Raw genomic sequence first — 21,653 nt, 5'->3', positions numbered from 1 at the left:
ACGGGCATATACGAAGTGTCCCAACAAAATGCCTTTAACAGATGAAGGGCTTACAAAAGAAAATGAGAGAAAACTAATAGGCTACTTATACCGATAGCCTTTCGTGTCCAAATCTTCCGGGCATGTGTCGTGCCACACCTGCGCTTCAAATCGATCAGTTGTTGGTATACCTGCACTGATCATAGCGCTGCTAAGCGCTTTTTCCCGCTCTGCCTGCTTCGTGGCTGTCTACATCTTCGATTTTATTCTCCACTAGGCTCGCTTTTTTCGCGACTCAAGTGGCGTACGGTTTTTTGCTGCCCAATGAAACAACCGCAGTTCTACCTAGGCAGCGGCGGTTACCAATACCGTGCGCGCAATTGAACAAATGCCTATTCCATTGCGTGCACGTTGAGACATGTCAGCGGAAGCTTGACCACAACGCTTGGCGGCTGCCGACGGCGCTCCATCCAAAATCTCCACGATCGAATCCCCCTTCTTCCTCGAAACAACACGTTCCCACTTTCTGAAAACTGAGCACAACCCGGCCGCTTTAAAACCCCAAAGCATTTCAGATCTCTATGGTTCCTCGTGTAATGGGGGCCACGGTGCCATACACTGCATAAATATAAGCTATTGTTTCGCTCTCTTGCGTGGAGCAACAGAAAACAGCACTTACACCAAACGAGCCATCCTACCAACAGCCCCCAAACAACCGGCCAACAACAGCAAGCTAATATCAGTAAACTCAAAAAGTTAATAAAGCAAAAGGTTTGGCTAGCTCGACGGCAGCGCCATAAATTCAATGGTCGACGTTGGTGCAGGGCGCCAAGCGATGCACCTCGCGCACTCGTGGTCTCACCTTCAACGATAGCGTGTACCTGCCCACAGGCAGCGTTCCTGCAGGCAGAGCAAAATCTTTCCGGGAGAAGGCGCCACCGCCGTGGAAAGTGAGCACGTGTCCTCCCGTCGCATTCAGCACAGTCCAGGAGTACGTGGCTCTCGTCGACATGGGGCACGCGGTCTTCACGGCCGCTTCCACGCGTACGTCTTCGTTCAGGCGCACCTTCGGAGGAAACCGACGAGAAAGCGCCAGCGAGAGGCGCGTTAATAAGGCTGCGGAAGCCCGACGCGATAAGATGGGTTATCGTTAAAGGTATCAACCCATAGAAAATAAATTTTCTTTCATCCTGTCTTACAAGTTACGACTATGCGCCCTCGACACGTTATTAATGCGTTAGCATTAGAACCGCTCCATAGCACAAAAAGCGTCCGGCGTTGGCGGCGTGTGAAGGTTCGTGAGAGAGGAGGCACAGTAGAGAGAAGGAAAGGGCGATAGAAAGAGAGAGGAAGAAGGGAGCGGTCAGAGGGAAAGTGGAGAGAAGACGAATTGGTGGGAGGCAACGAGCGGCGAGAGGGAAACCGCCGTCGCCAATCCGAGTAGAGGGGCGGGGAGAATGGCGAGGGAGTGAAAAAACTGCAAATGCCAGCCAAAAGGAATCTTACGATTAACGACATTCAACTCCAATAACTGAGTCGGTAGAGAGATTAGTAAGTTCGTCGGAATAGTGCAACAGCAGCTGGCGCTAGGCACGGCTAACTGGAGGTCATTGGGAGAGGACTTTGTCACGCAGTGTACGCAGTTAGGATGATGACAGTGATGATAAAGAACCTTCCATTTTTTAGCCGATTGGGATGCAACGCGAAGTCAGAAGCCCATTCGTTAAGCACGGCTCTCACCTCTGTGTATGGGTTGATACGCAGTTCAGGCTTGCTGCAGGGCTTGCGCATTGCAAACAGGTTCGTCTCGAACTCGGCTCGGCTGAAGGCGTTGTAGGCGACAACCTTGATCCAGTGTTCTCCAGTCCTGCGGGTAGGAAACAAAATAACGGCGGGCGCTGGATGAGCCGAAGAAAAGGCCAGGCTTGTATTTACTGTATCAATGTCGGGTACCCGGAGGCACTGGGAATCGAACCCCGCATCTCCCGCAAGCGAGGCGGAAGCTCAAACGACCAGGCTTCCGGCGACGTGGCAACGAATATTCGCACAGAATCAAATAAAACCACTGTCGCTACAGCCGTGGTGGTGACATGGCGCTGTGGTGCCACAGAGCAAGCGCTGATTGGCTCGATAGAAACTTGTTCTCGGTGAATACAAAGTGGCCACGTGATGGCGTGGCATGCGGGTAATACCTGTTACGACTCCGAGAACCTGCTCTGTGGCCGCTATATTGCCGCACACACACACAAAAAAAATCACTACTTCCCCTCGTTCCCGGCCCCTCCCTTGGAAACGAAGTCACTGCCACAGCACTGCCCAATGCCTTACCAATGCCTCGAGTGCGCCTGCTTTTAAACTCGCCTGTCTCACTTCACCAAGTTTGTTCGGCCACCTTTCTGGCTGCATCGTGAATCAATCATGGCCCCGTTATCTGGATCATTTGATCGGAGATAACACACCATCGAGAGCACGACATATTACGGTTGCTACGAGGAAGACAATGGGCGCCACGAAGCCCGGAGAAAGTCCCTTTGCACCCATAGGAGTAAGATGCGAAGAAAACGCGCTAAATGCGTGTTATAGCGGGACAATCTTTGGGGCCAAGGAACCCTGTGTTAACATGTGTCACGTGTTGGCGGCTTTCCCGCCAGTCTGTACCCTGCCACCGGCAATAAAGGATGTAACAATGCGGTCGCTAAAAAGAAAGTAAGGCGCGATTCACTGCATCTGCAATACATAAGGACGGTTCACGAACGTGGATGCATTGCTCGTCGGCCGTCTTTACTGGAAAGATGAGGCACCACTATAATGTAAAATAAACCTTCGTGACGGTCACTGGAGCCTCTGAATTGCGAACCATGCAGCGAGAGGCTTCGCACCTATTGTAAGTGTGCCACACGTCTGGCACTCCGCTGACCACGGAGGTTCCGTCTCCGAAGTCCCACACGAAGGTGAGGTCGCTCCCACGCAAGCAGACGGCGCGCAGTCGCGTCGGCCGACCCACCAGCACCGGTCCCACGGGGCGGATGCCGGTCAGGCCCGTGATGCGTTCGACCAGCTGGAGCGACAGGGCAGGGGAGGATACAACACTCACGTGGTTCTGGCAGGCCACCCCGATCATGTACCTGCGGAAGGCGACAAGGAAAAAAAAAACAGCAGTGCTTGGTCTTATGTATTACACACCTAGTAGAAAGCGGCAAATGAAGGATTCTTCCAGCGGCATAGTTTTACATAGTGGTGGTGGTGGTGGTGTGACACTTTTATTAGAACACCCTTTCTATTAGGCGTTCAATAGGTCCTGGGCCAAGGCGACGAGGGCGCGTTGCAGTCTCAGATCCAGGGAGGCGAGCCAGATGGGCCACGGTGGGGGTGGGGGGAAAGGATAGGCGGGGGACTGGAAGGCTGCGTGGCACTGTGTAAGGCAGTGTTCTATGTCTGCATAAGTTTTACACAGTGGTCCAAGACGAGCTCCCTGAATCGCTGCGCTAAGCCGACCACTGACTGACGCGGTCGTTAACATGAAACAGCTTACGATAACAGCAGTCAAGCGACGAAATTGATGCCCTTTGTTAAGACCAACAGCGAGAAATGTATTGCAGCAGGCCGTCAAAGACATGTGCGCGCACCTGCACGCAGCCAAACGTTGACCACCATCTAAAATCGGCTCAAATCACTAGGAACAGAGGGTGAACGTTATACCGTCACCGCTTATGACGGTTGCCAGCCGCACCTCCTCGCGCGCAGCTGCCGACACCGGTGCCAGGCCCGTCGATGTCATCTGCGCATGCACACAGGCGGCTGGCGGCTACCGTAAGCGGTATAAACTACGTCAAAACTTTCTGTCGGCGCGCCATTACTTCGCGACGCAGTTGTTGGTGTGGGCGACACGGCAACTTAAGCGCTGGAAAAATTACAAACTCCAAATCGGCACGGCGCGCCAACGATCGTCTCAGTTCTTTATCCTGTCCGCCGTGATTCACTTCCGCACCCCAGTAACGCTTCGATGCCGGCGAAATCATGAACCCCGTCCCGTGACCCGAAACAACCAGTCAGTACCTTCCGGGCCGGCCAGGCCTGAAGTGCACTGCGGCATCGTGCGACACGTAGAGCTCCCTGGGGGCCGGCGACAGGGACCAGAGGAAGCGCAGCGTCCTCTCCGTGGATGGCCGCACCGAGGCCTGCAGCAGGAGGCGCCTGTCTGTCGGAAGGGCCAGCTCAGCCGGAGCACAGGTCGTCCCACCCGCGACGACGCACAGGGACGCCTCTGCGAATGAAAGGGTTGCGCGCGCGCTGTGAGTGAGTGCCCGCGGACAATGCAGCAGCATAAGCTGGTCGCCAAGTCGGTGCCCGCTTCGGGCTATGCACTGTACACACGAATTAGCCTGTACGGGAGTGAAAAGGATGTAATTTGTCCTCCAGCGCAATCCCTTTTAGGGACTGGATATATGCTGCTCAAGTCCCGCGCTAGATTTCGATCTCTAAATATGCGGAATGCTGTTTATTGTTTTACTGGGGTTTAGCTTCCCAAAGCGTCTCAGGCTATGAAGGACGACGTAGTGAAGGGCTCGGAAATTTCGACCACCTGGGGTTCTCTAACGTGCACCGACTCCGCACGGTACACGGGCCTCTAGAATTTCGCCTCCATCGAAGTTCAGCCGCCGCAGCCGACATCGAACCCACGTCTTTCGGGTCAGCAGCCGAGCGCCGTAACCACTGAGCCACCGCGGCGGTCCAATATGCGGAATGCTTATTCTTGGCAACGGAGGAATATTCTCTCCTCAAAACAAAGTAATTTGATTCAGTTAGCGATGGAAGGAGGCTTTTATACACAGCAGCGGAGGTCTTGAGGTTATCGAATAGAGGAGATTGAAAGCTCATTTAAAACTGTTAGAACTTTACATGTTTTGAAGAGGGAATTTGTTTCCGCAGCCAACTGTAAGTATCCCGTATTTTTAGTGATGGAAATCTACCAAACGGCTTGTAGTACCCCCTGGGCTAGAGACTGGGCTAGAGAACAGCTTATTCCTATTTTGCTCCCATATACGCTAATTCGTGTTCAGAGTGTAGGTTCAATACGCAAGCACGCTAATTGCAAGTCATCATACAGTGTCGTGTACTGTGATGGAACTGCATAAAAGGCGTGATATCAGGGTTTTTAAAATGCGAAACCCCCGACCTCGCAAAATAGCGGAATACAAGTGACGGCGCTAACGGAAATGTGAGCCTCCGGCGATACAAAGCAGCCCACTTACGTTTCACAGCAGCGCTAAAAAAAAAAAGGGGGGGGGGCAGCAGTGAAAAGAAGAAAACACTGTCTGCAAATGCAAGACCTATTCACCGCTATAAGCACTCCCCGGCTCTCCTTCTGCTCGAAAAAGGAAGCGCATTTTGGGAAAATTGGGCGCCCATAATATAGAGACACGGTGCTGAAATTACTGTAATTGAGAGAATCGACGCATGTCTTTGAAAGCATCATTCCCCAAATAAGTAGACCCCAACGAACATGCACACGGAAGCATGAATTATTTTGCGCAAAGGCAGAAAAATACTGAACAAGCCATTGGCGCATCGTTCACCAGGGCATCTAAAGGGTCTCAAAATTCAGTCTTCCTCTAAAAGTCCGATAAAATCCCTTTTTTCTGCTACCTTCGAAGGAAGCTAATAACGAAACACTGACTGTATGTAAAATGATAGGAGTAATGCAAGGCAGCTCGCCATTGCTACACAGTACATAAACACCCCTCCAGGTGCGACGACCTGCGTCAATATTGAAGACATATCCTCTTCGGTAAATAACCACGTTTACGACTACTACACTACTCAAAACCATGGATGAACCAACGAATGCTTTCCAAATCTTGTGATTCCCAGAGCAAGCTGGGAATCACAGTCTAAAAGGATATGTCTCCGAACGGAAATTATTACATAATTTTGTGTAATGATTCAAATACGATAGCATCGAAGACGGTTAGCCAGGCCCTGTTACAAATAGGAAGGAAATCGCTTCCTTTTACGCACTGATGCAATGAAAACAGCATTAAAAAATTTACGGACTATCTGATCGTTGGGAGCAGATATAAGCGTGAAATGCATTGCAGGAAAGGCGTAGCGCTTTCTAGAGCACTATAGCCAAACGGGCGAGTTGGTGGTACATATTGAATGCCAACAGCGCAAACGACGCAGACAAAGTAGAAGAAAACACAGGACAAGCGCTGACTCACAACTCAAATTTTATTCAAGGAAAGTAGTACATTTTATAGAAAAAGTGGCCAACTTATCAGCTAGTAAACAAAACCCATGTTTCTACGTGGCATCGAGGAATGCAACCTCACTGTCATATAATGAAATAGATGGCTTACTGACGCATAACCTTGTTTTTTTCCTCATGTGATATGCTTCCATAATCTCTGACTCCATGACTCTCTCTGACTCTGACTTCCATAAGCGCTGACTCACAACTGAATAAAATTTCAGTTGTGAGTCAGCGCTTGTCCTGTGTTTTATTCTACTTTGTCTGCGTCGTTTGCGCTGTTGGCCTTCAATTTCTAGAGCAGTACCACCTCTAGAGTCTTGAGGGGTATCTGTCAACAGCAATTTGCTTTAGAGTCACTGGAAAATTTTATTCCAGTGACTCTACTTTTCTTAGCTGGACAGCGCCCTCGGCATACTTCACCACTTTTGGTGCTCGGAGACCCGCATGACGAGGTGGCGCCAGGAGGCGCTACACAGTAGAGTCACTGGAAAAATTTTCCAGTCACTCTGCTACACAGAAGGCTGAGAAGGGGTCAACTTCCACGCAAGTACAATCAATGTTGTCACGGTCGTACAGTTGCACAGTTGTGTAATCAACCTCAACCAACGTTACTAAACTAGACGTTACCAGGTCTAGCAAGGCTGACCTCAACTGCAACCATTACCAGGAATTCGGCACAGCGCTCAGCTAGTGCCGCATAGAGAAGCCGCCTATAGCGCTTCAGTGGCACCCACTCAGTTATTCCCTTTTTCTTCTTACGGCACGGATGATGTCATCCCTCTGCTTTTTAATGTTGAAAGCCATGCGCCATGTAGTGGCAGCTAAGAGTGCTAGAAGCGCTCGTCCAGAAGTGTTGTTGTTGTTGGCCTTAAAAAATTTAGCCCATACCCACATTCGGGGATCGGCCAAGAATAGGAAGGCATCCTGGCAGTGATGACGACGATGATGTCCCCAGGCTTAAATGGCACATACCAACAGCGGGGGATCGGCCAGGGGTGCATAGCGGATACAAACGCACTCATGTACACAGCTAGTTGGAGTGCTGTTAGGAGCTGAAGTTTGTTTTTCTCTCCGCAGAACACCATTCGCATGGATTTTTAGAAATATTTCGGGTGAGTCCATGCTCATATTCCGTGCCAGGTTCGCCCTTTCGTTCGGCTTCAGGTTCGCCGCGTTTCGCGGGCGGTGTTCGCCTTCATTTACCGAGAATGGAAGCAATAGGCGTGTAATGCCACAGCCTCTCGAACAGCTACTTTCTTTCTCTTCTGCGTTTCCATCCGCTCTCAGTGTACCTCTCCGGCAAAGACGCCAGCGACAAGGCAGTGTATCCTTGAATTTACCCTCAATCGGTGGAAAGTAGGAAGCAAGTCTTGTGGCAGATAAAATGCTTCGTTATAAAGGAACGGAAAAAAAAATGTACGGACCTCCACCCGACCCCGAAAGCACCAAGCGCTCGGGGAACAATCTACTCAGAGTGATCGCAACAGCGTGCGCAGATGAAATGAAAGCTTTTTTCCTAGCACCGTACATAATTGGAATAACCTCACCGATCATGTTGCCTCGCAGGAATCATTGTATTTATTTCAAGAACATAAACTGATTTAGCCGCCACGGTGGCTCAGTGCTTATGGTGCTCGGCTGCTGACCCCGAAAGACGCGGTTTCAAATCCACTGGGGCGGTAGAATTTATTTGGAGGCAAAAGTCTAGACGCGCATGTACTGTGCGATGTCAGTGCACGTTAAAGAACCCCAGGTGGCAGAAGTTATACACAGCCCTCCACTACGGCGTCTCTCGTAGCCTCAGTCGCTTTGGGACGTTAAACCCCACAAAACCAAACCAAATCGCTCAACAGATTTTACTACTGAACTTGCCACGGTATTTTTGCTCTCTTTTTTAGCTTGTCTTTGCACTTGTTTATGGTTGGCATGTGCCTGTATTTTCGTATTTTCAAATTACGTTTTCCACCTGCTATGATCTTGTACACAAGGTCGCAGTATCCATAAATAAATAAACACGCGGCACGTAACTACATCACGGGGAAGGAGAGAATCAGAAGGAAATAAGAGATGACACGCGTGAAAGCCAACCATACGGAGCGTCAGAAGTCTCACCACGAAGAGCGAACGAGAGAGCGGCTTCGGGGGCTCTGTAAACGGCAAGGGTTATCAGAACTCGCTTTTCGACGCCGTCAGCCGCTAGACTGGGAGACGAGGGCCGACAGCCCCTCGCGTGTTCCGCGTCGCTCCCTCGGTCGCTCACGCTCCGCTTGCCCCGACGCGGACCCGAGCGACTCCAGCTGACGACGACGCGCCGCCGGGTTTGCATCGAACGTGCGGTGCAGTGCGCCACTTGCTCCGCGATTGACGCCAGCGCACGCCCAGCGGCGGTGCCTCCATCGCCGCCGCGGCTTTTTCAACCGCAGGGCGCGCTATGAGACTGTGAAGTACGGACGAACAAATGGGCGCGGAAGGAAAGAGAAAGCGGAACAGTGGGGAGAGATGCGGCGCGCGCCTTGTAATTCAAGCGGGACCCCCGACAGGGTGCTGACAGGAAATTACTCCCTGGCCGCACACCCTCGCGCTTCGGTCCACGTGTGAGAGTAAAGTTTCCTCTCTCCCTCTCTTTCTGCCAGCACTCCGGTGCATTGCTCCGGAAAAGCGCGGCAGCGCCATCCCCGGTGCTGCCCGCTGCGCTCGAAGAATGTGGATGAAGCGCTGCGCGAGGGTTCAGACAGGGGGCGCGCCTCTGCAAGTGCTCCGCTGCAGCCTTGCCTTGGGGCTATGGCCTCCGTTATGTGCGTCATTTGATTTGTCCGTGTGCCTCTGTTGGCAGCCATGGGAGCTCAATAAATTGGCTGACGCAAGATGCACAACCGTAGGCCTCGTGCGAGATATCCGCATGATGCACCGGACGCCCCGTAGTTGGTCTTTAAGACGTCCAAGTTCAAAATGCCGGCAAGGTGCTACGACGCCGTGTAACAGCGCCTAATATATGGACAGATTAGCTAGGAACGAGCACCGCAAAAAAAAAAAAAAAAAGCACCCATTTCAACGAGGTGGCACAGAATCGCGTATCCGCGCTATCAGCTGGAACCATAACCAACCTCGTGGTCTAGTCTTAAGAAAACAAAACCGCATGTTGCCACTCTCCCCTCCAAAGAGGCCATTTATTACCGGTCACGACACCACGCTAGGCTGACGAAAGGATTTGGCTACCATTGCCAGGTGTAAATAGCCTACAGAATTCTGTTGGAACCACACAGCATTGCAAGGAGCCTGAGTTACACTATGTCCGTTTCTGCAGTAAAATTTTGCCTGAAGGATGTACCTGCAAGAAAAGCGTTAGGACCATAAAAGGCCGCATATTAGAGAATCCGCAACAAATTTTGAGCGCCTGTTGTTGTTGAAAAAAGCCGCAACTTGACAAGAGGGGTAAAAATTCGCGCATTCATCATTTTTCCAAGAAACACCGATAACAAAAAAGGTGATTCGTTGTGAAAAAAAAAACAAAAAAAAAACAACCACGAATGTCACAAACTGGAATTATTTCTCCAGGACGCAAATGACGCAAGAGCTGTTCGAGATGGACGCAACAACTGGATTGATGAAGAATCGCACTGCGATTGCGAGGGGCGGCGGCGGCTGTTCGATAATTAAACGACGGCGATTAATACGGACTGGCGTTATCGAATCTCATTCCGAGTTCATGCGGCGGAGAAGACCTGCGAGGACCTTCCGCGGGAGGGGAATAATGGAAACGCTTATTAGAACAGTGCGGAACACACGAGTGGCGTTGCGTAGCCGTGCGCGTTGCGTCGGCCGGAGCATTACGTCGCGGCTCCATCTGCGTCTCGTTGGAACTCATTAGTTGCTGCGCGGGGGAGACCATCGATCGTTTTCCGTGCGGCAACGCAGTCGAACCGGGCGCGTAAACTGTGCGGCCACGGGCGACTCCCTTGTACGCATCCGTGCGCCCGTAACGCAGCAGCGACTCTGCGGCCGCCGTAATGGAGGCGCTGCCCGCTGACGCGTGCAAGAACGCGCTCCGATCTACGCGAGAACTGAGCGCCCCCTCCGCTCTCCTACTCTGCGGTGGTGGCTGGCGCTAGAGACTGAGGGGAAGGAAAACAAAAGAAGACAACAACCACGACAGCTTACGAAATGAACTAACAAAAAACTTGGCGTGCGCGCCAAAACAGTCTGATGCTGCGGAGCCGAGCAATATTTAGATGTTTAGAGTTGATTTAGCCAGCCCTAGGAGCTTTCCTCGTGAATGTCCGGCACTGATTGCGAGCTCAACCACTGGCGAGGTTGGGGCTGCAGCTGACGTGACGCATAAGGCAGCATCAAGTCAGTGCCCAGAGCACGTTCGCTTCCTTCAAGACGACAGGAGCCCTTCACAGTACAGTTCAGGACATTCTCTACCCGAGTGGAAACGAGACATGCAGAAGAGAGGCTTCACCCCTTCTTTTAACATTCCTGCAGGACACTGATCTTGACTCTAAGTGGTGACAGCAGGGACGGTCTATGGTCTTCTGTGATTTATTGTGTGCGTAGACGGTGCCTTCTGGATGGTCGATGTTATTCTGTGAGTGAGTGTGCGCATAGATGGTGGCTCTGTAATGAACTTTGTTCTACTGTGACTGAATATGTGTATAGATGGTGACTTCTGGAGTGGATAATGTACTGTGAGTGGACGTGTGCATAGATGGTGACTGCAGGAGTGGCCTATGTTCTATTATAAGCGACTGTGTGCATAGCGGGGCAGATCTGACCGGTTTTAAGACATTATTAACATATAAGGGACGCTACGGTGAAGCAGTTTCCGGCAGAATAAGCAAGGCTAATTCCACCTGTAGCACACAACTCAACTCAACTCAACTCACGAAGGGCTGCGATCGGTCTAGTGAGCCGCGCCGCAATAACGATTTTTGTTTTTAATATACTTTTCATTAAATATTCGTTGCACGTTATCTTTGGTCTTTTATTAGACGGAAGTATTTGCCAAGAAAGTACAGCAGTAAATAAAAATTGGTTATGATCTGTCATGATACAGTTCTGCGAGTTGTCACGCTTTGCTGCTCACCAAAAGTAAGAAGGAGAAAAAAAATGATGTCAACACGAAGATGTCACAGGAACACGCAAGGCCGATCGCTTGACAACTTGATCCTTAACAGCTCCGTATCTGTCGCAAGATAAAGACCGAAGGACGATGAAAAAAAAAAGTCAAACCGCCAACAAGAAAGCCGAAACTGCTCCCTGGCAGCACACATCAACGTCTTTACGAGATGGCGAGAAAGCCGAGATCCCCGGTTCCGTGCCGTCTTTGTCCAGCGCGTCTCTTCGAGAACTGTTTCGTCACTGCCCGTATATTGGCCAATCCAGGACAGTAAGCATGAGAGCCATTTTCCTTCCGAGGCTAGCCACAGCTGTCCCAGTCGTCTCTGCCAAACAGGTTACGTGAGAACGCCTCTTCTTGAGGGTCGTTATTTTCTCACAGCCAGGTTTGAAAAGGCGGGCAGGAAGCCCTACGCAAGTAAAACAGCTACTCCGGAGCGGCTTCGGCGTGGCGCAAGCTTTCCTTTCGTAATTCTTTAGCCGTCTGTCAATCTGTCGACCGTTTTCGTTTTACTTCGTCCTCTACCGCATCGTTTACATGCCCCGAGGCCCCGACGCACACAAGGACACGCATGACGAAGACGGGCGTTTAGTAGGGCGACGCAAGCACACACACACACCCAAGCACGCACGCATATATGCATAGCAAGTAAAACGACAAAAAAACCAACACTTCGGCGACGGCGTAAGAGTAAAAAAAAAAAAAAGAAAGGCGAATTGAGGCAGAGGAGGAGGTGGAAGGGAGAAGGTTAATCTAAAATGGAAATTAATGCTTGATCGCGCGCGATAATTTGGACTCGTGATCTGGGAAACGTCCCCGGCTGGAAGCCGCGGAGCTGATGCGTTCGGGAGGCGGATCCAGCGGACTTAGCGGTGACAACGAAGTATTGAACTATAAAAGCACGGGAGACGAAGCGCAGTTATCAGAGCGGAAAGAGGGGGGAGGGGGCTGGCTGAGAGAGAAAAGCCGAAAGAAGATAGCTTTCTGCAAAAAAAAAAAACGCAAAAGGAAGAGGGGGATCGACAAGCACCAAGCGGGCGCGCCCGAAATAGACGGCGTGCGCTGAGCCAGCTACAGAGGCGGCAAGTAAAGTTAATGAGCTACTGAAACAAGGGCTCAATCTTTTGTTGTCGTTTTGCAGTCGTTTCTTCCTTCTCGGCTTAAACAGCTGACACGTATTCTTCGACAGCTTCGCATAATATTCAGCGTAATTTGCAGTGTTTTTCTTTCAAACTACTGTTTTCGTACGCTTATTTGCCTATGCTTAGTTGTTTATTCATTTTGGTTGACGCAAATAACATATAGGCATAGCGATATACCAGGCTACACCGTCAATAACGGCTGACTGTTTGCATGTTTAGACGAGGCATTATTATGTACTATAGACGATGAAAGCCTCCAGGACATGCGATTCGCGACATAAGGCGTATGAGCACAACGTGCACCAGTGAACGCTTGGTTTAACAAGCACACGTTTAGAGAAGGTGAGTTCGATTACCTCCTCTAGAGGTGAGGTATCGGGCCGATGGCAAATATAGAAACTTTGCGTTTTGATAGTAATCTGCACTCCTGGAGACGTCTGCGCCCCACCGTGCGCTGTGCCCTCTTGAAGGCAGTTTCGGCACTAACGCTTCGAAACTTCTTAGACTGCAAAAGGCTCTCCGGTGAGCGAGAATTTTCTCTCCTGAACTGCGAATTCAATCCCCGCTAGACCACCGCATAGCCAAGAGCTTGACACTGATTACGAAAGAAGCTGCCGTCGACGTTACTTCGTACTGTCTTCAAGAGGAGGGCTCACCGTTGTCAACTATACGTTAACGCACAGTTAAAAAATCCGGCCTAAGAACCAACAGCCTGCAGTTCTCAAAAGGCGGCATTCACATCATCTAGTAAACGGGGCTCGAGCAGCAGCGCCACAAGATGGGCAGGTGCGTTAGTTCACTTAGGACAGCCAAAACCAGCTCGGAATATAAGAGTCCGCCGATAATTGTCATCCCCGCATGCTGTTAAGGGAGCATGCTGCCATTAAGCACGATGCTACTAAAGTCATGGTGCTTTTTTTATTTTATCTTCATAATTTTGCCATATTCTGCTCTTTTTAATAAAGAGCCTTCTACTTCACTTTTTTTTTTTCTCTCATCACGCTTCACTACTGAGGGTCCGTACATTATCAGGAGGGAACCAATGAAACGGCGCTGCACTTTCGAAACAATCTCGCCATGGCCTAATCTTAAACATCACCCCCAGCTGTCGGGGGATGAACGCCTATATGACTGTGAGGATAGAATCCTTGCTCTGCTAAGTTAGTCAGTTGCGGCACAACGCCACGAGGTTTTCAATTTGCCTTCCTTTGATTTCAAAGGTACCCTTAAAGATCGTCTGTCCAGAGTGCAACATAAAAGCATATGCTGCAATTTTGATAGCCTCGCCTGCTCTATAGTAGTACGAACTGGCCGAAACACCAAAATGCAGTGTGGAAAGCCCTAGCCGTGGACCAGGCTTGGATTCCTGTCCCGGTCATTATCCAGTGACCCGTGTGCCTCATTATCCAGTGACCCGTGTGCCTCCAACATTCAACGGTTCCCCTGTCGACGAACTGGACGATCAGCTCGAAAAATTCGGCCGTGTGAGGTGCGTTCAAGAGCTGGAAAGGAGACACGAAGCTGTGATGCGCCCTCTTTTCGCTGGACGGTGAAAACGTGGCAAGAAAAGCATGAGCCTTGGCTGGTCACATGGAAGGCCTAAGAGGGAAGGAACTCTTGAATCTCGAACGCATTCGCGAGCCACGTCCTAAAAGAAAGAGCGGCACTTCGTCCTAAGTCACGTGTCTCACATCTAAATTAGACTGTAGTCGCACACGTCGAAGAAATGCAGCGCCTACTACGACGCGTCGACCTCGATATGAGTGTAGAGAATAGCTGAGGTTTCTGACGCGAGGAGTTAGATACGGTTTTCCAGGTCTAGTACGAAATCCACCCAAGACTGCCACGGAGCTCAGGAGTGAAACATCTACCATTTAGAAGACCCGGGACGCACAGGTCCGCTGGTACCAACGGCCATATCAAGTGCTCCCATTAAGCCACCTGGATAGCTGGAAGCAACGATAACATGCGGGATACCATCCGTGGAACCATTCGTGAGGAAGTACGCCGACTGATGCCATCATCAAAGCGAACTCGAGCAGCGTCACGCACATACGCAGTTCGTGAAGTCTGGCACGCGTTACTAACGTCACTGACCCGACCTCCACAAGAAAAAAAAAAAAAAAAAACACTGCCATACGTAAGTCGCAATAGGCAGTACAGGACACCGTGTGGAAATGTCAAACGCACCTCTCACCCTCCCCATCGTCGAAGTGAACCCACTGTGCCGGTATGCCGAACTCTAAGTCAAGCCCGCGCATCCTGCGATTGACGCGCGACTTTCAGTAGTCAATCACCTGAATTACCCATAAGCCTCTGAAAAAAATAAAAACAAAAAAAGAGAACCCGAATGGGAAGGCAGCTGAAAGTAGACACTGTCAAGTAAAAGTGTTTGCTCCCCATGTTCACTACCGGTGGCTCTATTTTCCGTACAGATCTGGCTTCATATTGTTTGACACTCGCATAATACCATGCAGATATGAGCCGACTTTAACGATAACGTTAGCAGATATGCAGCTTGCATTTTTGAGTTGGTTACTGTTCTCCAGCGACAGTTAATAGACGAATACCGAAACCATTGCTTGCCACACGAAATCGCGAAGTAGTTACACAGGCACGCTCTCAAGGAATAAGAAAAAGCGTAAGCGTAGTACTATAGCGTCGTTACGCGATGGAGTAAGTGCCCTACAATTTTTTCCTTGTTTTCCAGGGAAAGCGCACGAAGGAACTAGAATTAGCGGAATATGAATTCAATAAACTAGGCTTAAGTCTCAACCTGGTCACAAATGGCTCATGCTCTTGACATTGATGAATACGGATTACGCCCTTGTACCTGAGTACGTTCGCACTGTCACACGAGAAATGAGAAACCACAGTGTCATAGACATCCACAGGCATACCATGTGTCACAATGGTGATGCACTACGCTGTTTTTTCACTTCATTTGCAATGCAGGAGTGATCTTCGTGGCATTTTCAAGACAATGGCTCGACGCCATTAAAAGAAGTCGCTCGTCGAGACGCAAGCTCTCCACAAAAGTCACCGCTCTGGTGAAGTAAAAACGTAGTACTGACTGTCTAAAGATGTAGGGCTACACGAAAGAAAGCTTTCGTAAATGGCTATACTTTAAGAAGACCGTCCGGCGCAAGACAAGCGCCGTGCAGAACAACGTGCGAGCCGGAGGCGCAAGAATAACGGCAACCAAGCGAACTTCTGCGACTCATGAAAGTCTATCAAGCTCTAGCGGTGAAGTTCGGCGAGCGCCGCGTATATGCGGCCGACTTCTCTAATTACAACGCATGGTTCCGACCGTAGCCGCATTCCCAGTTCTTCCCTCTATTTCCCCCACGACGGGAGGCGAGGATGAGAGACTAAAGTTGAAGCCAGGCCTTACGTTTAGGGCCGCGGAAAGCGAGGAAAAAAAAAGCGAACACACGCCGTTGAGCGCGCAGATAGATAGATACAAGCTGTGCCCAACTGGGGACAATGCTGTACGAAAGAAAGAGCAAAAAAATCGGGGCGAAACCTTATTACGGCCTGTCCATTTCTGCTCACCACGGGCGGCCCGAAAAACGGTATATTCGCGCGTCTCCTCCGGCAAGTGGGGAAAGGAAAGGGTGGTTGCGCCGTCTGGGCTGGCGCTCATTTGCGATCGCCCGCTGGCGCTCCATTAGAGAGGAGACGAGCGAGCGTGCGCGGTTGGATTTATGACGAGGCCATTTTTCTCGGGGCCAGGAGGAAAGAGAGGCTGGCAAACCACGCTGCCGCTTTGCGCTCATCGCCGCCGTTGGCTCGCGGTCACTGATATGGATATATATGCCTGCTATGCACACGCCAAGAGTCACCGGCGCTGCTCGCACTTGCAGGGAGACACGCCGGGAGAGGACTTCGCGCGAGAACCACCCTTCTTTTTACGACTCGTTGTGGAGCCACAGCAGCGCCGCCTATGTAATAGTCGAGAAATGAAGATATACGTCGAAGCCCCCCTTCCCCCCACCGCACGTTCGCAGTCCCTTCCAGCCGACACCGTTGGAATCCTCCGCCTCCCCATCTCGTCCGGCTTCAGTGTCGACACTCAACCCGCTTTCCTCGGGACAGCTGGCGGTCGTAAGAAGCGACGCCGACGTGTGCCGCGGCGAAGCGCGGTGGCTTTCTTCGTGCCGGACCTGTCTCGTAAATAACCGCGAGTTCCCCGTCGTTCGGACGATGCGCTACCGCGGCCCGGTGGGACCGCTACGCTAAGCTGTGCGACGCTGTCGTTGCGTGTGTCCGCGAGGAGACTGAGCACGCATTTGTGGACAGGCGAGCGTAGTAGCTGCGTATCAACGGTGGGAAAATATGCGCTGCAATGTTGCGCCCACTGCGGGAAAGCTGAAGGGAAGAGCTAGACGGGGGCGTTGAAACGATTACGTCAGAGTGGTCACTGATCTTTCTCGTGCCCGGCAGTAATAAAAAATGTGCCCATTACGCACGTTTCGTGCAGCTTGGTAACGGCGTCGGCGTAACGCTATAGGAGTTCCTCTTTGGTCATGGACAGGTAAAAGGAACGAAGAAATTTATAGAAAAAGAAAAGCGTGAACCCTGTAAAATTTGAAAGAAATATAAAAGACTATTCGCGTTTGTTTCCATCCAGAGTTTTGCAGCTTAATTGGCTTCGCTGATGGCTCCATGCGATATATGCAAGACAAAAACCATAGTCCAGAGCGCGATCGAAAAGTGTCTCGCTGGAGGACCTTTTCAGCAACCGTTATGAACTTCTCTTAGAGTGTAATTAAAAGTCAGTACTTCAATATACTGTTCTCGACAGCTAAAGGAAACCAGATACTCTTACGGGTGCATTTTCACGAAATCAGAATTCTCGAGGGAACTTGCTGCTCCTAGGGAAAGAGACAATCTACCGTGACTTTCAAACAGCAGCACGTTTCGTTGCAGACATGCGGTTCGAGATGAAGACGTTTCTTACGAGAGCGCTTAGCTCTAAAACGAAGCCGCCAGTTAGTCCACATCTGAACGGTGGTGTCCTGGAGCACTTGTATGAGCAGCACAGCTCCTCTGAGATCAAAATGTAGCTACACTTGAAAGCAGCACTGCAGTAAACTCGGTAAGGACAGGCACTACCTTTTGGACCGTAACTGGTATACCGCGATGTGCGCTGAGACTGAGGCGTTTTTAATTTCCTCGCGTAATGACTAAGACCGTGAAGTTGAAAGGATGAAGGATTAAGAACTCATTTGACCGCTCAAAGAAAGTGGCAGCGAAGCGGGGCGATCGAGCATGCAAGCGGTTCTTGCAGTTACTCCTTTCGAGGCTTGCTCATCTGTACGCGAGCGATTAAATCATTAGTAATTAAGAACGGTTCTATGGATGCGAAATCGCGTCATTAAAGAACTACGCAAGTGTTAAGCTAGAAGCCTACGGCGCCAGTAGCTCCTTTTCCCTTTTTCGCCGGTAACTGCCGTGTCTGTATCAAGTCTGGGGGGGTTAAGGATTGTGACAGCGCGTCGCCCGCTTTGGACCAGGCCGTGGAAAACGGGGAACAAGACCGCGAACAACCTTGTCAGGGTCGCAAAGGGCCGACGGCCGTTTCCCATTGAAAAGAGATGAGCTCTCAAGTGGGGTTTGGGGTCAGTAAGGTCGGCCACTTCTGAAACCACCCGACTGAGGAGCTAAGCGGATGAGTTCTGCTTTGCTGGCGCCTCGATAGGTTGCATGTTCGAGGAAAAGTGCGCCGTCCGCCGAGTCGGGCTCTGGCGAGCACTGGGCCCCGCCCGCTTGTATGTACAGTGCCATTGCAGCAGTATTGGTTGACATTGGGTGAGAACAGATTTAATAAAGCTCCGCCCAAATATCGAAGGTATTAAAACCCGCTGCAAACAATTAAAATGCGAAAGGAGGAGCGTGCCGAGCTCGGCCGCTTTTCTACAGCCCTTCTTTTAAACAGCCTTTTCTCTTAGTACTTGTATTTTGCTCCAGTCTTCAATAAATCAGTTTTTTCTGTCAAGAAGTTGGAACTGCTGTGCCAACCGACAACGTGTCGCCGGACGAGTTGACGAAGAGGTGAAGTGCCCAACATTCGACCAGACCAACCGGCCATTATTCCGACTTTCTGCAAAGAAACTTAATTGCAAGATTGGGTTTCCTGTAATAGTTTGAGGGAGCGCTTTAATTTCTTTTCGCTAGAGGTGCCACTCTTGAGTAGTTGCGCAAAAAACAAAAGTGCTTATTTAAAAAGAAATAATAGCGCACAAACAAAGTCAGGACGAACGAGAAGACACGGACTAGCGCTTAAAAATAAATGAACGAAAGCAGTTACCACCATCTTCGTTAACCTTAATATTGCGAAGATTGCGCGATAATTTGCAAGATTTTTCATGACAAAAACCTAATCCAAGACAAACCGCGTAGTAATGTCGAGTTTCCACAAAGCGTGTGGCACGGCTCGCCTTTTAGCGAACGCTAGTGCAGAATGGTTTAAAGCTGCGCCCAATTTGGCATTTTTTGCTTTACAAAAACGCACAGAGAAGCGAAAGCGTGAACGGAAGAACTGCATGTTCAGCTTGATCTGAGCGCAGAACATCAAAGCCAGGCACTGCGCTGCCATAGAGCGCAGCGCGGTTTGATGGTTCCGAAAAAGTCCAGCGCAGCGCCGAACGAAAGTTCAATCCGAAGACGTAAAAATGGTCGGCGATCATGTGGGCGACGCGTCTGCCGGAAGGCGCTAACGACTTCGGCAGACGTGAGCGCCGGCGCGGCAGTTTATGCGATTCGCATCGACTTCGCTCGAAGGCCGGGCCACGTGGGAATCCCAGGCAGCTGAGAGGGAAGAGCCGCAGAGATAAGAGCAAGCGCCATTTGCAAATGATTTCTGAGTTTCGAAGCCGTTCATTTCGCGACGACGATTAAGAAGGCCTCCCCCCACCCGCGAGCGATAGATACCTGAGCTGGCTCGGGGGGCGGGGCGATTTGCGAAAATTATGTTCTCGCCTTTACGACCATCCGCCCGACTCGCCGGACAGTTTTCTGGAGAAATAATAAAAAAAAAGTAGTGATGGCAGCGACGCAGCCGCAAATGAAATGCGAATACTGGGCTCCGTTCTGGGCCATGGCAAATGAAGAAGCGGTGAAGTCCGCCGATGCTGTGTCCTAACGTGCCACCCAGAAAGAAGTTAGTTATTAGAAAAAACTTCTCCCCCCATCCCCCCCCAACACTGAAACTCGGGCGGTCTGCCCTGCACTGCGTTTTACAGTTAGAAAAGGAATAAATTAGAACGTTGGCAAGCGCAGCAGCGCGCTCTTGCGGAGAAGACCGGCCGCCGTGGTGGCTCGGTGGTTATGGTGCTCGGCTGCTGGCCCGAAAGAAGCAGGATCGATCTCGGCCGCGATGGTCGCAATTCGAAGGAGGCGAACTGCTAGAGTCCCGTGTGCTGTGCGATGTCAGTGCACGTTAAAGAACCCCAGGTGGTCGAACTTATCCAGAGCCCTCCACTACGGCGTCTCTCATAGCCTGAGTATCTTTGGAACGTTAAACTTCAAAGAGAAAAAAAAAGAAAACTCTCCATATAATCGCTAATGCTAAGAATATTTGCGATACTTGCGGTAAAACTTCAGTAAAGCTCCTATTCCACTAAAATTACCGCTTTACAAATCTCTTGTACGCTCCAAACTGGAGCACTCAGCGTCTATCTAGAATTCAAACAATGCGACCTTATGTAAGCTTCTAGAACTTAATCAGAATAACGCTGTTCGTTTTTTCTCTTGCGAACTATAACCGTAGAGCCAGCATTACTAACATGAAGACCAGCCTGTCCCTGCCCTGTCAACCACTTAGAAGGAACTTGTCTCGTCTCTGTCTCGTTCATAAGGTTTACCATCATCAGCATTTGCAAAGTCTATTTACTTCAGTGCCAACGTATCGTACTTCACGAGTTGATCACCAGTACAATGTTCAATTGAGTCCTCGCCACACAAACACTTTTTATTATGCCATGGACCTCAAATGACTGGACCGAACTTCCTGCAGATAATGTAGCAATACCTGACCTCATCTTTTTCCGCCAGTCACTGTCTTCGTTGAGGTTTTGCGAGTAGGTTTAGTTTTCTTCAGGGTGAAAACCTTTCCTTCCTCTTTCCATTATGAACACCTTTGAAAAAGCTTACATTTTGTTCTTGTTCCTTACTCGAAAGCTTTGCACTCAAACTCCATTATTGTATTTTCGTTTGTTGTTTGATTTTCTGATTTTTGTCTGTTGTGATTTTTTATGCAACCCACTCTCTTGTATATAATGCGCCAGCGATTGAGGGTATAGAAGATAAAAGTTCGCAGTTCAAGAAAACTCGGCCTAGTCTGGCGCTCAGATCTGGATACGCCACCTTACCAAGGCAGTTGGTTCACCAAATGGGCCCACCAGGATGGAAAGTGGACAGCAGAGTGAGGGTGAGGATGGGCGGGTGAGAGTTGAGGGAGGGTAGGCATTACCGATCTAGGAGCATGACAATGTGCTTGCGTTTAAATGGAATCGCCAAAGAAGCGTGAGATGCGGAGTACCTTGAAGGTTTAGAGGGAGACGCAGGCACATTGTAGTGGTGAACAGATATTTCTGCCTGGCAGTGCACCCGGAGGAGTTCCCAGAACTGACGCAGGCGCAGCAAGTCGCAGCACAAGTGTGCTCTTGTAAAAGGTGGACAAACACACACTGCACTAGGTTACGTTGGTACTAACCTCTGAAGCAAGTACTCCATCTCAGCAGACAAGAGAGAGAGTACCACTTCTTTGAAATGGCGCCGGTCTCTTTGCTGGAGCTGGTGAAAATATCCGCCCTCCTTGAGCAGACGCACCGAAGTATATGTGGTGAAAAGGGCTACTTTCAGAGTTCCTTGAAATGAAATTCACAAGATGGTGAAAAAGAAGTTACAAAAGCTATATGAGTGCAAAGAGCAGTGCGGTGCGTGCGCGAAATACCCCCCCCCCCCCCCCCCCCCCCTCCTCCAAAAAAAATAAGTGTAACACGGCGACATGGCGTGCACCAAAGCGTCGGTAGACAGTCGGAGCGGCATTCACTGACCACGCGTGCTGACATCCCTGCAATCGGTCGTGATTGCAACACCAGTGCAGGGGTCGCAGACAATGGCATAAGCAGAGCACGCGCCAACATGCTTTTCG

At 50.4% G+C, this 21,653-nt stretch overlaps 1 protein-coding gene across 1 annotated transcript in view; it reads right to left on the bottom strand.

Annotated features, from left to right (window-relative positions):
- Positions 1–21,653, bottom strand: part of LOC149344282 (uncharacterized) — a 527,027-nt gene that overhangs the window by 89,262 nt on the left and 416,112 nt on the right. Inside the window, exons 12-15 of the mRNA XM_089547199.1 lie at positions 4,036–4,243; positions 2,859–3,104; positions 1,720–1,846; positions 842–1,045 (exon numbers count right to left, since the gene is read on the bottom strand). Of these exons, the coding sequence (XP_089403325.1) occupies positions 842–1,045; positions 1,720–1,846; positions 2,859–3,104; positions 4,036–4,243 (785 nt within the window). The remainder of the gene's footprint in view (positions 1–841; positions 1,046–1,719; positions 1,847–2,858; positions 3,105–4,035; positions 4,244–21,653) is intronic.

Source organism: Amblyomma mixtum, chromosome 5 (assembly GCF_055824585.1).
Source record: "Amblyomma mixtum isolate Tamu chromosome 5, ASM5582458v1, whole genome shotgun sequence".
Lineage (NCBI taxonomy): Eukaryota > Metazoa > Arthropoda > Arachnida > Ixodida > Ixodidae > Amblyomma > Amblyomma mixtum.
This window is presented reverse-complemented; position numbering and strand designations above follow the sequence as displayed.